Source organism: Ambystoma mexicanum, chromosome 12 (assembly GCF_040938575.1).
Source record: "Ambystoma mexicanum isolate Mex_15411 chromosome 12, UKY_AmexF1_1, whole genome shotgun sequence".
Taxonomy (NCBI): Eukaryota; Metazoa; Chordata; class Amphibia; order Caudata; family Ambystomatidae; genus Ambystoma; species Ambystoma mexicanum.
The window spans coordinates 935,181,160-935,202,047 of record NC_090936.1 but is presented as its reverse complement, the minus strand read 5'-3'; the positions used below and the strand labels follow the sequence as shown (position 1 = coordinate 935,202,047).

Below are 20,888 nucleotides of genomic sequence, written 5' to 3'. Positions count from 1 at the left end.
AATCTGAGATCCCTACATGCGTGAGGGATCATGGGTACAGTGGACGTCACACTAGGGGTAGTATTACTGGCATGCCCTAGTTCGATGGCCCTTTTTGAGTTTCAAAAAACAAACTCTAATACTCTGCAGCTTCCACTAGATGTCGGCCTATGCACAGCATGTGAATCTAACCAGATACAAGCATCAGAAATACGATTACGGTGAGTAATGTATCATATCTATATAATCTGTCTATCTCGGCCTACGTAATATATTGTAGTAATGGGCTGCTTTACTTTTGTTTTGTGTATATAGCATAGTTATTGCTTTTTGTTATTTTTTTCCTTTAGTGTATGTAATATGTACGTAGTGGGGGGTGAGTGTATGTTTTGTGGTTATATTGCTTGAATTATGTATTTCCTTGCTTATGTTGTGATGTGTATGCAGTGGTGTGATTGCATAGATTCAGAACGGATACTGGCTGCTGTGCATATGGTTGGCTTGTTTACGGTGCATATGGTTGGCGTGTAGTTTGTACTTGGTATTTTTTTAGTCAAACGTAGTTGTCTTTGCACATGCGTCATATATAAATACATCTTAAATAGTCAATATCTCAATTAGTGGAGTCGATTTTCAAATGTTTCATTTGTTCCTCAATTCCTGATGAAATCTCGGCAACTGCAAAACATTGGGAAAATCGATGCAGGCAACATTCAGGTATTTAGGTAGAAAAAATATTTTTGTTTCCTATGGGGAAAACCCCCATGTTAAAAGCTGTTCAAAATGCAATCTGAGTAAACTTACAATTCTGAAATTTTGCACGCACAGGCGCCTGCCTCGAAATATTGCTGTAGAATATTTTCATATTTTGTCTTTTGGTGTAGCCTGAAAAATGACCTGTTTCACACAACTACTGCTACAAGCACTCTCGGTAGTTCAGATGCTAACAGTGATCAGTTGTGATAAATATTGTTTTGATGCGTATATATTGCTATTCCTTAAACACCAGTATCTATTTTCTTCTGTGATTGATTTCGAAGTTCACTTTGGGAATTCATGGTGAGTCAAACATATTGATTGAACAGGCCCATATTATATTACTTTAAGGGATAAGGTGAGGGTATGTGTGCTGTGTATTGCACCCACGTCAACTGTTGACTCATTCAGCTAGGGTCCATGAAGGTCAAATGTTGCTAGAATAGAATTGTTGCTTTCATGTAACTTAAAGTATCTCCGTATGGTCAAGAGTTTTTCTAGTACACTTGTGGAAATAATCAAACCTGCTCATATATTTTAAGTGTATTTTTACTATCTGCTTTAACTGATCGTATAGGTTTCTTAGTGTACTTTTCTTACAACTTATTGTATCGTGCCACATATTTCTATAAATATGTTTATAATGCAGTGATGTGTTTTTTTTTTTTTTTATTGCATAAAGGATGATAAAAGCTGCAGTCACTGAATCGCCGTTGACTGCTGCAGAAATGATGCCAGATGGACTCAGTCTAATAGTTGGTTCGTCACGTGGAAAGATTTACCAGTACGATTTGAGAATGTTGACTTCCCCTGTTAAAACTGTTGGTGCTCACAAAACATCCGTACAGTGCATCCAGTTTCAACACAGCAATGCTTATGTGAAGGTGAGGACCAGTGATTGCAGTTAATTTGGAGTTTCAATTCAGTGTGTTAAATTATTTCCACCTTGTGGCCCTTCTCAGATTAACAAACCTCAATTTGATTACTTTTTACGTCATGTGAGACTTTTTAACATATCCTGGGAACTACTGGTCACCCACCGTTCCCTATGTGGGAACCTTCAGCTTTAATGAAGTCGGCGAAGGATAAAATGCGTTGCAGTTAACGGCGTTCCCACCAGCTGTATGATAATTTCTAAGTGAAGGAATTTTGCTGTATCTGAAAATAGTTATAGTATATCCTCATAAAGTGGCATGCTTATAATCCTCGTATTACTTATACAGTAGCCTGCATGCGGGCACTAGTTTGTTTTGGCTGATAGATCATTTTGGCTTTTACGTGTGCCAATCAACTTCTCTCCAGGTCAGCAATGGCCAAGCAGTACGATTCATATTTTTAAGATTCCTAGAAGAAAGCAAAACAAAAGTTCTATCATACAATCTCACTCCTACGGCCTTGCTTATTTTATATTGTATGCAGTACACATTCCTCTACTTGTCCCCTCTCTTTGGAAGCAGAGTCCAGGTCCTCTGACTTCCTTGCAATGAATCGACCCCTTGCATGTATGGCTGCATAGCCCAAGGGTGTGGCCTGGAGTCATCCTTGGCCAGTCTGTCCTACGGGCACCTAGCACTTTCAAGTGTGTGCCGTAGCCCAAGTGGCAATCCTTGCTATCTAGCCCATGTCCTGCTGTGGAGATTGGGGAGAGGGTAGATAAGAGACAGGGGTTTTCTGTTGGAAAGCAGCGACTGGTACCAGAGGCAGAACTCAAATAGAGTGGACTGCCATACTGCTATTTACTCCGCTTGTGAGCACCAAGAACTGCACATTTTGGTTGTCTTTGTACCAAAAGATTTAAAAAAATTGAACATGCTATTTTGGGTCTCTGGGTGTGAAACTGTAAGAAGTAAAATGTGTGGTTCTATGATCCGCTTTTTGGCACCACCTGTTTGTGTGACGTTTGTTAGATCCCACTCCTTTCCCGATGAATGCAGAGTATTGTTTTTCTACAGAAACCTTTTGATGTTTGGTTTGCTGATTTTTATCCAACACTAATCAATGGGAAGCATCTTTTCTAAGGGATTTAAAAAAAATTATAAAACATTATCTGATTTCACGCTCCCAAACACTCACTTATCCAAAAAAAGGAGTGGACTAAAGTGCACGTGGAAACCAGCTTGATTTACTTTATTCATAAAGTAAATCAGCCGGAAGAAGGTACAACACGTTCTCCAAGAATCCCTGTCACACCGGGGGTTATAAACCAAGATACAATACATTGTCATGCTCATAAAAAATATTCTGACATAATACAAGGACCTAAATTATTCCATATGATAACAGCGGTCATGGGTCAATACTTAATCTTCAGACCCTCCCAACTGTGTGAGACGCCATTTCATGAACATCATCGGGACAACTTTTAATTGGCTGGCACCACAACATGCCAACACTGTTAAAAGAACGGTTCACCATTGGTCAATTCTTACTCACACAGCCTTGGATGTAGCATTTTGTGAAGGGAGAGATCGAAACCTTCCCCTGGGCAAAATTACCAAACCTACACCCATCTCACTGTCACGCTGGGCCCCAATCTCCCAGTTTACTTACCTTGGTCAGTTCATCATGTCCTCCCTCTCGGTGCACATTGCTGCTTGCAGGTGCATAATCTAATTAAATATGTACTTTATTGTGGTGCAGGGCCAGTGTGAAAGGCCCATTACTTCAGTGTTTACGTCCTACTACTGTGTTCTTCATGTGTGCAATAAACCTCTTACCATTTTGGTTGTTGTGTTCATCTTGCTGTTGTATTATTGGCAGTGTTACTTCCTGCATCTGGCAATGACATCTGTGTTTCTCTCTGCTGTTAGGCAACGTTTGTATGCAGTACCCTTTGGGTGCACTACAACAACCCTGACCTACAGGTAGTAGGAACCCAACCTTTGGTATACGCTTGTACTACACAGGTTGCTAGCGTGTTGAGCAGCCAGGCTTATCCTAAGAGGGGTCAATGTGAGCTGTAGTGGAGTTGCACGGAAATTCAGTGACAAGTATTCAAATGAACAAAAAGGTTTCTTGAATAAACAATTATTAATTTATCAGTCAGTTAGAATAACCCTTCTTCAGAAGGGAGCAATATAAAAGCAACACACAAATACACTTCAAAACTGTACATTCTTAGTTTGTAAATCATAAAGACCCTTTTGGGATGGCCCACAGACACAACCTACACCCTGAGGTGACTTCAATAGTTGGGTGCTGGGAACATTAATCTTACTGTTTGCATTTAGAATACTCTTAGAAGTTGGTAAAAGGAAAAGGTTATTGGAACAAACAAGAGACCACACATATTCTTAAGCAGGCAAATACTTTTGGATCCCCTCAGCAGAGGCATTCAGTATAACCGGCCAAAGTCGATGGGCAAAAGTCTTATATAGGGTAGAAAAGTCTTTGCACAATGTTTTAGAAGTCTTTGAAGAAATGAATCAAATGTAGGGCCACAAGCTGTTTACACTTGTGAGTAGTAGAAGATGCAAGCAACTCTACAATGAGGGATAAGTTCTCTCAGACTTTACAGTACCTTTGTATTGAAGAAAAAGTACAGCAGATGACTTATGTTCCCGTGCAGATCTCACTGTTCCTGGGCCTCAGTCGTGGTGACAGGACTGCTTCCTGGGAGTCCAGAGGATCTTCCTGGAGCTCTTGGCCAACTTAAAAGCAACGCACACAATCTGGTGGTCCTCTCCCTGGCGTTTCGGTTTCCAGCAGCAACTCTGTGAAAATGCAACCAGCTCCGAGAGAATGTCCAGGTGGTTTACTTTGGAGTTGATTGGTTCCCACGAGACAGACAACTACGAGCTATGCAGGGCCTTGCTCGAACAAATGGTGCTCCTCTTGCTATGTACAATGTTCCCATATGTACCCTAACTAGTTATGCATGCTGCCATTTACTAGGTTCCCCCTCTGTATATTAAGCAACGTAACCCTCCCTACAGTGTAACAAACTAGCTCCCTATAATGTGGCAAAACTAACTCTATTGTGTTTGTTACATTCTGCTAATCAACATAGCAGCTGCATGAACAAAAAAACGAAACGATTCCAGTGTCTTTATTCTCCTTATTCTATTTGTCAATTCTCGTTCGGCGACTGCTGGTGGCGTGGTCTTATGCGTCACTGCTGGTCTTATTTGAACCATCACAAATCTGTGATGCCATTTAAGGTTACTTTTTAAATTGTGCTACTCCTTTTTCTTATATTTTGCTGACCACTTTTTGACCATTTTAGCCATACAGTTGGGTAGTTAAATCAACGGTTAATCATTTCCCCACTTATACAAATGCTCCGTCCCTTTTCCTCCTTAGTTGTCTGTCTCATGGGAACGGGAATGGATCCTTTTGCACATGAGTTTAATTCAGATCCTTTGCATTCGGGATGGGCATCCAAATGCATCCACCTCCCAGTAACACTTGCCGGTTACTTTTTATGCACTGACGGATCAGCTGCATGCAGACTTGTAGTAACTTATTTTCTTATTTTTCTGCTTGTACTTTTCTTTTGCAAACTGCCTGCCAGTGCCTCCTGTCATTTGCCCGGGCAAACTAGCTTCTTTGCATGTAGGTCCAGCCCACACTGCAGTAAACCGTGACAGATCCCCACACTTCTTGTCTCGTGTACCTGAGGCCAGACAATGTGAGGACACTTGTGAGGTTGGAAGAAATCTTCTCTAGCGCCACCAGAATACTTGCAGCAGATGGTCGCTGCCCAGTTTTGAATGGCAGTGTCTGGTGTGGTCTGTCTGGTGTGGAGACTGCTTCCCCTGCTTGTGGACCTTAGTGGTCCCAATGTGGCTATAAAACCACTCTTCAGCTGTTACTGCTGGGCATACATCAAAACAGAATTGGGCACTTCCAGTTCAAGAAGCATCCCCTTTTCTGCAAGCCCTTAAATACTCTTTGCCCATTCCAGGCAGCACCTTTCCATATGGAGGTTTCTCCCGGACCAGGAAGATCCTCCTTGTCTGACATGTCCTCCCCTCCTCAGTAGCAGTTTTCCATGACATGTCTGGATTAGTTGACTTATTGGACATCTTTGGTCTGGAGGAATCGCCACAGATCAGGGTCATATCTGGTGTGCTAAGTCGAAGGCCTGGAAAAGTCAGGTAAACATAAACAAAAGTGTGCATTGGTTGTGGAAGGCAAGGTTTGTCAGAGGCCACACTGGTCTACACTGACTTACAAGTATCTGAAGCTCCGCCATGGGCAGTTGGCTTCCAAAATGGTACGCCTTTCCAGGTATTGTCCACTAATGCCAATTTGACCTACTCCCATTTGACCGCATTTTTTTTACCTAATTCGGTAGGTCAAATGGTACATTTTAATTAGTTTTGGGGTGGAATAAGGGAATAGTTTTAGGTGGGGGAAGTTTGGGGGGCAGGGGGAGCATGGGGGGTCTCTCCCCGCATTAGGGGGCACTGTGGGGTTCGGGGGGGTCCCTCTGCAAATTAGGTCAAAAGAATTAGGTCAAATGGGCAGTAGGAAGAAGTTCAAAAAGGATATCTTGGCCTCTAACCCTGGTCTTCCTATCGCCGACACCTACTCCAATACTTCCTTCAGACAGACCCTCACCGACATCCTCTTTGTCGTTCCTTCGCCAGATCTATGGACTCTTCACATGATCTCCGTGGTCTGTCCCATCTCCTCCTCTCCTATTAATGGTGGCACTCACTGGGAAGTTCTGATGGCTTCCTTAGACTCCTCTTAAGTCATCATTAATGTCTACCTTAATGGCACCATCATGGTCCAAGGCCCTCAGGCAAATCTCCTCCTCTTTGATAGGCGCTTCCCTCGCCTCATCAATTTCCTCATCTCCTGCTGTCCTCTCCTCCCCCCCTCCCCTTGGCTACCTTGCCCTCTCTCCTCCTCCTTCCTAGTGCTCTTTCTCCTCCGCAGGGTGTACCTCTGATCTGTACCCCTCCCCGGAAGTTCTTTAAGGCTGGTGACCTTCTTTATATTGCCACTCTCAACTCTCGCTCTGCTGTCAAACACTCCTCTGACATCTGCCACCTCCTTCAAGAACTAGCCCTTGTTGTCCTTGGTCTTACTGAGACATGTTTCACGGCCAGCTCTGTCACAAGCTTTGACTCTCCTCCCTGATTGCTACAATATCATCTCCGCACCCAGATCCTTCCGGTCCGGTGGTGGGGTAGACCGGATCTTTCCTGAGTGGATTCCTGCCTCTATCATTCCCACTCAGACCTACTCTCTTTTGAATGCCTTGTCTGTAGGCTCTCTCTCTCTCTCTCTCTCCTACCCATTCTCTTACTGTGGCTACCATCTACCCGCCTCCTGGTCAAATCACCTAATTTCTCTGAGTGGGCGTACCTCCCCTCCTGGCCTCTACCACTCAACTTCTCCTCCTCAGTGACCTCAATATCCATTTAGACTCTCCTTGTTCCTCCTCTGTGCTCTTCTGTGACACCTGCGACTCACACTCCCTGTCCATCCTCCCCTCTGACCCGACTCACTCTGCAGGACACACACTTGATGCCTTGATCTCCTCTGACCTCCCCTTCTCCATCCCTCTGACCACTCCTCTCTCCTGGAGCGATCACTCCCTCCTCTTCTCTCTCCCTCTCTTCTCCCCCAAGCCAAGCCAACCCCAACACTGCCACCTACTTTTTCAGGCACCCAGCCCATGAAGCGGGCGTCAGTTGAGGCTTTCTCCGCCACCTTCTCTGCCCCCCTTACCCCCCTACCTCTGGCTGTCTCACATCCTGACACAGCCCTGTCTATGCTCTACTCTTCAATTTCTGATACTCTTGATGATGTTGCCCCTGTCATGAGGATCCATTTAAATTCCAAAGCCAAGTTCAATTCCTGGTATGACTCGGACCTAGCTACGCTTAAACGTACGTGTTGGGCGGCTGAGAGGATATAAAGAGCTTCTTGTTCATCCTCTGACAAACTGGCCTGTCGCCTGCTCCAAAGGTAATTCAGATTCTGTCCTCGCCAAGAAGCGAGTCCACATTCAAGCTTGTGTCTCTGCGGCATCTATCAACTTAGCCGAACTCTTGAAAATCTGTAAGGAGCTGGCCAACCCTGCTGCAGTCTCTACCCCCCCTTGTTGCCTGCCAGGCTCTTTGCAATGCCCTTGCCTCTCACTTTATCTCAAAAACCCAGGACATCCTGTCCACACTCTCCACCTCTCCCCCTTCTCTCCCCTCTGTCTGTGCTTGCTGACCCTCCTTCAGCCACCCCCACCCTCCTTCTCGTCCTTTCCTCTTTTCTCCCCTGATGAGGCCGCTAGACAAGTCCGATCTATGAAAGTCTCATCAAAACAGGTTCATCCCTGTTCCTCTAAAACCATCAAGGACCACAATGACACCCTCACGCCGGCCTTTGCTGATTATTGCAACCACTCCTTTGCCTCAGGATCCTTCCCCTCTCCTCTGAAGCACTCCCTTGTGCATCCTCTTCTCAAGAAACTGACAGCTGATCCTTCTTGTCCGGCTAACTAGCACCCAATTTCCATTACTTCCTTTCTCGGTAAACTCCTGGAAAAGTTGGCCATCTCTCAGCTTAACCTTCATTCCAATTATGTTGGCTGTCTCCATGACCACCAGTCTGGCTTCACAGCTGCCAGAAGCACAGAAACTGCTCTTCTGAACATCCATGAAGATCTGCTCTCCAACCTTGACTCTAACATTCCCTCTGTCCTCATCCTCCTCGATCCATCTTCTGCCTTCAACATGTTCAACCATACCATCCTGCTCAACCGTCTCCGTGATAACCTGGGTATCACTGATCAGGCTCTTGCCTGGCTGACCTCTTTCCTCTCTGATCGACCCTCCCAGGTCCAACTTGGGTCCTTCCTATCATCTATCTTGCTCTCTACCTGTTCCCCAGGGGTCTAAATGTTTTTCAGCTCAGTCAGCCTTCAAATGACCGCAAATGAGGGTAGATCTCTGTAATGCATGATGTTGTATGGTCGTTGGAGAGAATTCTCATAAAGATTATTGCAAAGAAGGCTAATGGAAAGTTCAAAATGTGTTTTTTTTTTTTTTTTTTTTAAATTTTATTTTGACTGTATAAAGCGCTTTATGCCAAAGCGCTGTACCGAATCACTTATGGTACAAAAATTGAAAACAATAACAAAAGGCAAGAAAACAAAAATGAAGACATGAAGATAATTCTTAAGGGCAGAGCGGAAGATGCTATAAGGAATTCTATGAAGTAGAAGTAGTAAGAAATGTGCTATGCTGTCCCGTGCTGGTGTATCCTTGTTTCTGATGCTTGTTAATCTGCTTAGAATCACATGCTGTGCATATGGTCCGACATCCAGTGGTAACCGCAGAGTATTGCATCTTGTCTTTCGGGGGACCGAAAGAGGACGTCGGCATAGGCGTGTCTGAAACACTATCCCTATCGTGACATGTGTAGTACCCAAAATCCCTCACGCGCCGAAGTCCCTCAGATTGTTTTTTTCCGCCCAGATAACTGGTCGCCCTATAGCAGAGCTCTTCATGAAACATTGTTCATCTTTCCGAACTGTCAGTTTAATGCCCGTTAAATCACTTTGCCTATCAAGAACATCTTCGACGAAGACTACGGGGGTACCGTCTACGGCTGTGGTTTCCGGCACCTAAGATCCGGTGTTCAGACCTCGACGTGGTCGGGCCTTCTGGCCGGCCTACACAGTAGGGAGAGTGGGCTCGGGGTTTGTCATACTGCTATGTCTTTCCTCTTTTCCACTTCTTTCCTTTTTGGTCTGGTCACCCTTCCGTTCTGCTATGGAAAGGACTCCATTTAGATTCTGCCCTCTGTGAAGGGTCAGATATCCGTGGAAAGACGAGCACACCTCGTGTATGCTTGTCTCCCCCTAGAGCACTAAAGCGGTGTTCAGCGTTAAACTCCTAAACCTAATCCCTTAAGGAGCGCCGGTTGAAGCGGTGGGCCGCGTACGGTATGTCACGCGTGGAGCCTCCCTCCCCTGCCGCAACACCAGCCGAGAGTGACGGGGGTACATCGGATGACCAAACGTCTAACGCGGACGTTGTAGACCTTAAGGCGGACGATTCTAGAGCTGCCACGCCCGTCCCCGACCCTTCCAGGCTCGACTCTGGTCTTGCTACAGGGACCCCACCCGGTGACAGGGGCGTACAATCGCACTGCACAAAACGCACAACCCAAGCACCCTTCTCGACGACCTCGTCGAAGAAGGCGCAAGCGCCATCGGATCGATTTGATCCGAAGCCTTCCCCGCAGCAGCGCATGACGACTGGGCTTAATAAACATAACAAAGGCGCTACTCCCCAAACTACACACGCCGAAGTTTCGGAACAAGAAACTTCGAGTTTCAAGGTTTCCAAGGCCCGTGCAGGCCCGAAAACTACTAGTAGACCTCTACCCGAGAAGCCATCATCAGAGGCTTTGTCCCCCGAAGATTCAGTAACCATCAGTAAGAGTATCAATAGGATTGCCACGGCTGTGGGCCTAGTACCGGTTTCACCCACAGTTATGGGCCAATCCGCCGAAAGGTTTTCCACGGTTTTGGAAGACGATCCTGAGGACTCTTACGAAGAGAGCCAGGTACCCCTCTTAAGCACCCTGAGGAGATCCTCTGAACGCCTTAGGGCGGAGGACCCTGTTCCTGCTCAGCTGGGTCCATTTGGGTCATCCAAGTTGACTACAGAACAATTTGAGGGGTATATGGATCGGCTAGAGCAGGTTTTCGGGGATTCTGATCAACCTCCGCCGAAAAAAGCTCGGGTAGACCCTAACCCTCACACACGAGTTGATTATCAAGAAGATGTCCAGAAGGACACGTATAGAGACATCTATACAGAAGAAGAGGAGACTTCTTTTCTGGACAATTATGGGGAAGATCAAGGCGCAACGGACAACTGGGAGGACCCCCAGCAGGACAATCACAATTCTGATATCGTTTGCCTCGACTCTTCCCCATCCACACCGGTTCGGCAAGCTCCCCCGGTGGATGATCAAATGGCTTTCAACAACACGTTAAAAAAAGCAGCGGAATTCTTTAAAATTGCCACTCTTGAGGCATTGCCTGAACAGGATTTTGCAGAAAACATTACTGACAAGCCTCTGGCAAGCCAGTCTTTTCCTCTCTTGAGCTCTGTAAAGAGACGGCTGGCCCATTCTTTACTCACAACCGCTCAGACTAGGGCTGTGAATCCAAGGGTCGAAAAACTCTTTCGGGGCATCCATAGCATTCATTGCAAATGTTCCCCTAGAGTCCATTTGCAAAGCGGCAACCTGGAGTTCTGTACACACCTTTATAAAACACTATTGCCTAGACTCTCGTTCTAGGTCTGATCCTCAGGTGGGACAAGCAGTACTAAGACCTCTTTTTTGTACTGTTCCTTCTCACAACCCACCTCCAACTCCGGGTACTGCTCGCTAGTCTATGCACAGCATGTGATTCTAAGCAGATTAACAAGCATCAGAAGACATGCATTATTTACCGTAAAAGCATTTCTGATGATTGTATCTGCTTAGATTCACATGCGCCCTCCCTGCCTCCCCGCTCGGGGTGGAAGGAACATAGACTTCTTACTACTCTCTCTCTTCATGTACTCACTATAGCCTTGGGCTCCCTCATGGCAGAAAAAATACAATCTGAGGGATTTTGGGTACTACACACGTCACGATGGGGATAGTGTTTCAGACACGCCTATGCCGACGTCCCCTTTCGGTCCCCCGAAAGACAAGATGCAATACTCCGCGGTTACCACTGGATGTCGGACCATATGCACAGCATGTGAATCTAAGCAGATGCAATCATCGGAAATGCTTTTACGGTAAGTAATGCATGTCATCTACTTGCGACATCCATTCAAAGGTTCTTTATTTTTTCCAGCTCTCTTCACCAATTAAGTGCTGGTGTTAACAAGCACAACTTGTTGCTCGGGTAGCAGTTTTTATGACCCTGTTTATTAATGTTTCTCTCGTCTTGAATAAGATACTTGATGCCAAAATGAAACTCCTATTTACGCTGTTTTGTTCTCTTGCAGTTTTTCCAAAGCCATAGTGCTTTGTTATATTTTGTGAACAGGAAATGGAAAACTGTAGGTGCTATCCACCCTTTTCATGTTTTATTAGGTTGGAATATGATCACTGCAAGGGCGCTTTAATTCATTTTTATAAATTCATATGCCAAAATAAAAACGTATGGTGTATGGGTTCTAGTCATAAAACTCTCAATGATTGTGTGTACAACTATAAACAGTTGTAGGTCCTATTGCTGCATGTTGTATGCTTCTGTCAATTGCTGAATTCCACCTGTTTTATATTTTTACCTTCAGAACTGGTTATTCTTCTTTCTGCCATTTAATCCTCACCCCCCCTGTTTGGGATGGGTCGGGGTGAATGCTGCCGCCGGTTATCAACACATGGCAAAGTGACCTAAAACAAAGTAAGCTTCAGCAGTGGGAATGTGAACAGTTTCCAAATATTAGGTTTCATTGCAGACATCTCGAGAGTGGTTGTCTAGACATACAGGAATTTGAAGTAACTGGAGTAGTCTGTTTAAGGAACGATGGAATGGCCTATTGCACTTAATATTGCTTTTAGTAATAATGTGCAAAAGATGCATTTCATGTTTGTTTTCTGGTGTACTTCATTGTATTACCTATTAATTTAACGTGTTCTAATGTTTACATTGCAGTCTAGTAGTAAAGGTTCTTCAAGTAGATCGTCCTCTTTGTTCTCTTCTTCTGTGAACAAGGGAAGCTCACATAAAGGAAATGCTATCTCTGGAAACCAGAATTCTAACATGGTTAAGGATTTGAGTTTGTCAGTAACCACTGGAGTTTTAGCTCCAAGCATGCAACCAACAGAGAATAAAGGAACCGATGCTTATCAAGACAAAGCAGGTAATTAAAACAGTTGTCTAGAGTTGAATTCTGTCTCATACCTCATTGAAGTTATGTACTGGTGTTTTAGGTTTATTGTGGTGTGATTATCCTCTGGCACCTATAGCATGTATAATCTAAGCAAAATTGGTAGCTATTGTGATATGTGTCTGTCCTTTAAAATAACTCTGCGTCCACTGAATGTATCAATGAAAGGTAAAGGGAATTGGTGGACACATGTATCCAGTTTACTTTGCAGTGAGTAAATGTCTAATTAAGCAATGAACCCGGACAGACAAGGGCTTTACTGGGTCAGATAATGCCTGGGCCAATTATAGGCCAGAGCAAATCAAGCCCAACAGTCTTGAAACGTGAGTTTTCCCATGAGGGAAAGCTCACGTTCCAATCTTCCTGATTGGCTGGCAGGCTTCCTGGGTCTCCCTGATTGGTTGGGGGCCCCAATGAGTCCACACAGAATAAAACGCACAGATTCAGCTTCGAGAATGAGTTGTAAAAATACAATTATTTACAAAGGCCTTTAAGAACACACTGAAAAATGAACTAGTGGGTAGTAATATTACACAAAAACATATAACACACATTTCTGAGTCTTGTGGATCTGCTTAGAATCACATGCTTTGCATGGGCCGACCTCTAGTGGTAAGCACAGAATATTGCACCTGTTTACGAAGTTCGAAAAGGGACGTTCACTGGGCGTGTTTGTAATATTATCCCAGTGTGACATCTACTGTACCCATGACCCCTCAGGTGCTGAGGTCACTCAGACACCCTCATGGCCTGGCATGTTACTCAGGGTCTGTAGTGCTGCTATTTTTTCTAAGTTAACGTAAATTGTATTTCTTCGATGGTCCCTGTTTGACGAACAACTTGAAGACCAACCGACCAACGACTGCCTAATCGAATGGGCTCCGATCAGGTGACAGGCTTCAGGCTACACCAGGCTTCGGCCTAGGAAAAGGGAGAGTGGGGGGGGGGGCAGATTGTTATCTCTATCAGAGAATGCATACCTCCACTACATATATTCTGCCCTTGTCTAGCTGCCTTTTATAATTCTCATTCACAATGGAGCGGACTCCATTTAAATTCTGTTCAAGCTGTAACAGAAAATATCTGTGGAAAGACACCCATTGAGTGCGCCTTCTCAGACCACCCACAGGGGCGTTGTGCGTCTTGCAAATAATTTATGACCAAGACCCTAAAAGAACAATACACAAAACAGTGGGCAGCCCATGTGTTAGGGAGAGTTCTCAAAAATATGCTTCTCCAGCATGGGGTCTGGCATGGATTCACATGCTCATGAATATTCCCCGTCGTCAGGCTGGGAATCCTCAGTAAAGAAAAATCAGTATCAGTTTCGTTTTTGATCTGTCTTTCGTAGTAGTAACCAATCACTGATCTCTGCGTCATAGTGACCACAGCCAATGACTGCCCTCTCCCTAAGCCCCGCCTCTGGCAGCCATCTTCAGATTTTTACCGCACGTTCAAGTGTTGGGATCCTCGTGCTATTGCTCTCGAGCGTTAGTGCTTTTTTTCGCGCTTTTTCTTAGGAAAATGTTCTCTTTCGGTCAAAAGAGCCTCAAGCTCCACCGTTTCTTTATCCGATCAACAGGGACCCGTGTCAGATTCTTCTACGCCCCTCAAGGGTGAAGATTTCGTCGAGCCACGCTTTTGGAGGACTCCAGAAGTTTCTCAGGCCCTTCTCGAGCATGGCCCAGGAGAAGGGAAGCTCGACGCCCGGAAAGCTGTTCAGGGTCTGCCCTGGATGCCAGCTTCAGAATGTCTTTAAGGAGGACGAACACTCCCTTTGCCTTTACTGCCTGCATGAAGACAAGACGCACGTGGAGAAGGACTGTGCGTTTTGCAGCAATATGTCTGAGCGGACCATGAAGGACCGCCATCAGCGTCTCGCCAACTGACTGGAATGAAAGAGCCCGTCAGGCGAGAAGAAGACGAAGTCAGAGCGGTCTTCTAAGTCCTTTGAGGGCGCCCCGGCGACGGGGATCCAACAGAAGGCCAAGCACCGCGAGTCCGCTGGCACCGGGAGCGCCGAACGGTCGGGCTCTACGGGCGCCAGGCAGGGCACATCCTCCCCGGCGCCATCAACCACAAGCCAACGCTCTGGCTCGGGTAAGAGGAAGGCCGAGCACCCGGCGAAGCTCCTGGAGAGACCCCGGTCGTGCTCGAAGGCCCCATCGGAGGGGGAGCGAGGTGGTGACCCTCCCCCCAAGGAGAAGGCGGTGAGCGCACCCAAGGTGGTGAAAGCCTTGATCCATCCGGCCAAGGCCTCTATCGAGACAGTTGCGGCGGCCCTGGCTCAGCCTGTGGAGGCTACACCAGTGGTGGCGACCTCGGACGACCTCGGGGCCCAGGAGGGAGGCCCACCGCGGAGGGAGTCCTCTTTCATGCCCATCGACAGGACCCCCGTGAAACCTCCGACGGAGAAGAAAAAGGGGGGCAGGAGGTCGTCGTGGATTCGGCCTCAACCTCTGAGGAGGAGCTGATCGAAGTCTTAGGCCACGGCGCTGGCGTGGAAGAAGACCATCCTGTCGGGAGGGACCCCGACTTGGGAGACGACGAGAACGTTGAGGGTGCCGACGGGGCTCCTGATCGCCCGTCGGAACCCCCTCAACCAGTGCCGCAAGACAACTCGGCGGCTATTTTGTTGGCTATACAGTCCTTATGCTCGGAGATAAGGACGAGACTGCCGTTACCACCAACGGAGGAACCTCTCCCGACGGGGGACCCGGAGCCAGGCCCTTCTGGGAGCCCTCCTCTTAAGAGAAGGAGGATTCATCCTACACCTCCTTTTCAACCATCGCGCCCTGCTCAGCCCTCCTCCCCGTCCACGACACGTGGGGATGATACGGGGACTGACACGGCCGCGACGGGTACAGACGACGAGGTTTACGAGGATCTCCCGTTGTCACCTCCCACCCGGGCTTCCCCGCCCGACGAGATTGGATCGTTTCACGCCATGATCGCCAGGGCATCCGAGCTTTTCCAGCTCTACCCGGAAGAAAAGAAGGAAGGTTTCCTTTATCAACAGAGCGAGACCAAGAGGAAGACGGTCCTCGCTGTACCTCTACTGGACGATATCTGGGATGAGGGTCTCTCCCTCCTCAAGAACCCATCCACAACGCCGGCTAGAAGGGATCGGTACGAGAAGAAGTACCGGGTCCCGGACGCGGCCCCCTTGTGCCTTCGGGCACAGCCGACCCCGGACTCGGTCGTCTCTGCGGCGGCCAGGAAGAAAGCTGGGGGGGGCGCGGCCTCTACGTCAACCTCCCCGCCGGACGGCGAGGGAAAGAAATTGGACACGATGGGAGGCAGAGTCATCTCATCGGCAGCGACGACGATTAAGGCTGCCAACGCCTTGGCTATCGTAGCCCGCTACGACGGAGTTGTGGTACAAACTCGCCCCCCTTCTGGACTTCCTACCAGACGACAAGAGGGCAGAGGCCCTAGAGATCTTGCAGGAAGGAGAAGTGGCGTCGGACCACGCCATTACTATAGCGACGGACATCTGACACTGGATTTCGCCAGTTGGGCAACGGCGTGTGCCTTAGGCGGCGTGGATGGCTCAAGGCCACTGACTTCCGTCAGGACGTGCAGACCAGAGTCTTGGACATGCCGTTCGACGGGAGCAACCTGTTTGGGAAAACAGTGGACGATTCCCTACAAGCCATCAAGGCGGACACGGAGACGGCCCGGGCTCTTGGTGTTCTCCAGCAACAACGGCCGCCCTTTCGGAGCGGCGGAGGCAAACATGGTGCCTCCAAAGGTTCCAGCGGTGGATTTTCCACCTATCGTCAAGCGGCCCGTTTGTCGTCACAGGAAGCCTACAGGGGACGAGGCAAGTCGGGCGGACCCAGCCGTCGTCGCCAAGGAGGACAAGGCGGCAAAGCCTCGTCGAAGCAGGACTGAACCGGCCGTGGGATCGGGCCCCCACCGAAGCACCCCGGTGGGAGGCCGGCTGGCGAGCTTCGTCAGCGTGTGGGAGTCCATCTCCACCGACCGTTGGGTGCTGGACGCCCTGGCTCTGGGTCACGCGCTCGAGTTTCTAAAGAGGTGCCCGCACGTCCCCCCTGTGGCCAGGAAGGAACATCACGTCCCTCAACTTCTATTGGAGGTAAGGGCGATGCTCAGGAAGGGCGCCATCGAGCACACGGCAAGGACCGTCCAACTACTCACGGACCTGGGATTCTCCATAAACTACGCCAAGTCCCACCTGGTGCCCGCGCAAGACGCACTGTTTCTGGGAGCGAAGCTCGACCGTGTCGCTTCTGGCCTCTCCGTCGGAGGAAAGGACGAGGGCCATGTTGGGCAAGGTGCAGCGGATGCTGGTTGCGGACGCGGCCAGGGTGAGGTCCATCAAGTCCTGCTCTCAGAATGATGTCTTCTTGCATTTATCTCATCCGTCTGTGCAGGCTCCGGATGCGCCCGTTGCAGGAGTTCCTGGACGCGCGCTGGATCCAGATGGGCAGCTTCGAGGAGAGGATCACACTCGACTAGAGTTTCTGACGAGCGATCCGGTGGTGGGGCACCCGCGCGCATCTGACGGCGGGCATGGACTTCCAGACCCCCGGCCACCAGGAGACAGTGACCACGGATGCTTCCCTGGAAGGGTGGGGAGCGCACACCGAAAATCTACACGCGAGAGGCCTTTGGATTCCGACGAAGTCCCTCCATATCAACGTCCTGGAGCTCTGTGCAGTGTTTTGGGCCCTCAGGTCCTTTCTTCCGTCCCTCAAGGGCAAGGTGGTGAGGATCTTCACCGACGACACCACCACCATGTTCTACATCAGGAAGCAGGGCGGTACCAGATCCCCAGCCCTGTCCAAGGAGGCGCAGGATCTGTGGCATTGGGCCGTCGCCCAAGGGATGTTTCTGGTGCCGTTTCATCTGGCAGGAATAAAAAACACCATCGCCGACTCGCTCAGCAGAGAGCTGCGCTCGTGCCACGAGTGGGAACTACGACAGGATCTAGTGGACCGCCTCTTCCGACGGTGGGGCACACCCCAGATCGATCTGTTCGCGACGGCGACGAACTCCAAGTGCCGGAGGTTCGCCAGCAGGTTTCCCCAGCCGAGGAGCATGGGCGATGCTGTCTCGTTCCCCTGGGAGGGCCTGTTTCTTTACGCGTTCCCTCCATTGCCGTTGCTGAACCGGCTCATCAACCAGCTCAAGAGGTCACGGTGCAGGATGATCCTCGTCGCACCTGCGTGGCCGAGGCAGATATGGTTCCCGGACCTTCTGGACTTGTCAGCGTCCCCGTCAATCAAGCTGCCAGTGGACGCGGATCTTCTCTCCAGGGAAGGAGGCGCCGAAGTCGCTGAACTTGCAGGCCTGGCTCCTGCAGCGTTAGAGTTTGGAGGCTACGACATACCGGCCGACTGTAGAGAGGTTCTTGCAAAGGCCAGGGCGTCCTCAACTCTTAAATGCTATGGACACAAATGGAAGAGGTTCTCTGTCTGGTGCCACGCACAGAAGATTAACCCTCTACGGATTACGCTCCCCAGGTACTGCCGTACCTACTGACGCTGGCCAAGGCTGGACTGGCGCACGCGTCCACCAAGATTCATCTTGCTACGATCTCCCGATACACCAGAACCACGGGGCAGACGTCTTTGTGGTCTCATCGTCTGGTGAAAGAATTCATGAAGGGACTGTTCAGATCATTCCCGCCGGTGAAGGCTCCGGCCCCGGCGTGGGAGCTCAACGTGGTGCTGACCAAGCTCATGGGACCTCCGTTCGAGCCTCTGCACTCTGCTCCGTTGAAGTTCTTGTCGTGGAAAACAGCGTTTCTTGTGGCCATCACCTCCGCACGACGGGTGGGAGAGATCCAGGCCCTTTCCTGCAAGCCCCCGTACGTACTTTTCACGACACGAGGGTAGTGCTCAGGACGCACCCCTCCTTCATGCCCAAGGTGCTGTCAGACTTCCACCTTAACGAACCCTTGGTGTTGCCTGTTTTCTTCCCGTCGCCTTCGTCGCCGGCTGAAAGGACTTTGCACTCGCTGGATGTGGCTAGAGCGCTGAGGTTCTACGTGGACCGCACAAATTGTTTTCAGAAGACGTCACAACTTTTTGTGAGCTTTGGACCTGTCAATCAGGGGAAGGCTCTATCGAAGGCCTCCATTTCCAGATGGCTCTCTGGCTGTATCATGTACTGTCATCGGTTGGCAAACCGACCGCTGCCTGGCCGTCCGAGAGCCCATTCCACCAGAGCGATCGCAGCTACCACGGCGTTCCTATCTGGTGTGCCCTTGCTGGACATCTGCAGGGCTGCTACGTGGAGGTCGACGCACACCTTCACGAAATTCTACTGCGTCGATCGGGATTCCAGGGAGGAGACCAGGGTCGGGCAAGCAGTGCTGCGCAACCTGTTCGCCTAAGGTGAGCCTGGTGAGGAGGTAAGAATTGCTTAATGTTGAGTTTTGGATATAATGCTTAATGTTGAGCCTTTGCCACCTCCCGTGGTTGTGCATGTGTGTACTGCTATGTATTCTTTTATTCATGAGCATGTGAATCCATGCCAGACCCCATGCTGGAGAAGGAACAAGTTACTTACCTGTAACTGTTGTTCTCCAGCATGGGTCTGCCATGGATTCACATGCGAACCCTCCCGCCTACCCCCTCTGCGGCTCTTCACTTGGTCATACTGCCACTTCACGTGCTACCAAATCTGAAGATGGCTGCCAGAGGCGGGGCTTAGGTAGAGGGCAGTCATTGGCTGTGGTCAGTATGACACAGAGATCAGTGATTGGTTACTACTACGAAAGACAGATCAGAAACGAAACTGATTTTTCTTTACCGAGGATTCCCAGCCTGACGGGGAATATTCATGAGCATGTGAATCCATGCCAGACCCATGCTGGAGAACAACAGTTACAGGTAAGTAACTTGTTCCTAATTCCCTTCACCTTAGAGACCCCAAGCAACTTTGCTGGATTTTGAGGACTTGATTTGTTTTTTAACCTGGAGAGAGTATGACCCTTTTTCCCCACTCATGTATTTTTCTGTGAATTTTACCTCTGTTTCTTTTTGGTTATGGAGTCTAACAAACTCCATATGCATCATCTTTTACAATTGTCACACAGCACCTTCAGTGCACCTTTCAGACTTCCCAAGGTTTAAATACCTTCTCTGGGATAAACTACTGTTTCCCAGAGCAGTAAAATGAAATTGGCTTTACCTAGCATTGTACTTGCTAGACCCAGCACACCTTATCTTACAATAGAGTGCTGGAGGGGTTACTTAGTATCCTCAGTGTCTAAATGCTCATGTAACATTTTGTGTTACCCTTTCCTCAATTGACTGGCTGGTGGCAGTTGTTTTGTTTTGAGCTACCAAGGTTAGCATTTACTGCGACAGTTTGCGGACCCGGTAACGTTAACCGCGGGAGCCATCGTTTTCAAAATGGCATCTAGCCATCATTGCTAAAATGGTCCACGGTCTTTGTTTTTCGCTATGTCTTTGTGGAACGGTGTTAGGCAGAAACCTGTGCAGTTCCCCCTGGGACCACTGCAAAAGATTTAAGTCTACAGGTGTTGGCAGTAAACCCACTTGGTAGCAGTCTGCACCGCACAGATTCACTGTGGTAGCTGTGGCTGAGCAGTTAGACTTCCCTCAAGAAGAGTTAGGCAGTATACAGAGGATACACAATAGGTACAGAGGCACAGTAGCACAAGCAAACACTGACCAGAGCTAGGTGTAAAAGTATAAATTTATTTATTAAAGGCACACTCATAAATTACACTAGCACATTAGGAAAGATAAGAAAGTCAAACGCAGTTACTATTACTCATATGTACATCCCTAATCATTTGTTGGACAATTCTAAGTTAACCCCACTTATTTCCAACCAGAGGTGAGCGCTTAACGTTAGATGGTACTCCAACAAGTATTACCAAAAGGGAGGGAAAGGCAGAAATAAAGAGCAGTAAGGTAAAACACTTTTCACATAAGGTTAGCAAAGACAGTCAATGGTGGAACAAGGAGAATTAGTTCGGGGCCCGCTTTAGAGGGAGCCAGGCGAAAAATGTGCCCAAGATCACACAATGTCACAAGTCTTTTTGCAGGTGAGAGAAAAGGTTTTACTACGGTTCTGAAAAGTTTCGTTAGGGTGTCCCAGACCTACCCAGGTTCGAGAGCCGAGGGCTAAATCTACCTCGTACAATCGGTGGCAAGGGAGGCCGGGCGGAACACAGTACCTTTAAAAGTGGAAAGATTCCTCCAGCGGTGGTAGTCGTTCCTGGTAGTGGGTGCAAGTCGCGGCGTCGTCCCGAGGAAGAGGTGATCTCGACGTAGGGGAAAG

General features: G+C 48.4%; 1 protein-coding gene across 1 annotated transcript in view; it reads left to right on the top strand.

The window, feature by feature from the left end:
* NEDD1 (NEDD1 gamma-tubulin ring complex targeting factor) overlaps positions 1 to 20,888 on the top strand; it is a 551,712-nt gene that overhangs the window by 139,421 nt on the left and 391,403 nt on the right. The window contains exons 7-8 of the mRNA XM_069629423.1: positions 1,418 to 1,619; positions 12,365 to 12,572. Coding sequence (XP_069485524.1) covers positions 1,418 to 1,619; positions 12,365 to 12,572 — 410 coding nt within the window. The remainder of the gene's footprint in view (positions 1 to 1,417; positions 1,620 to 12,364; positions 12,573 to 20,888) is intronic.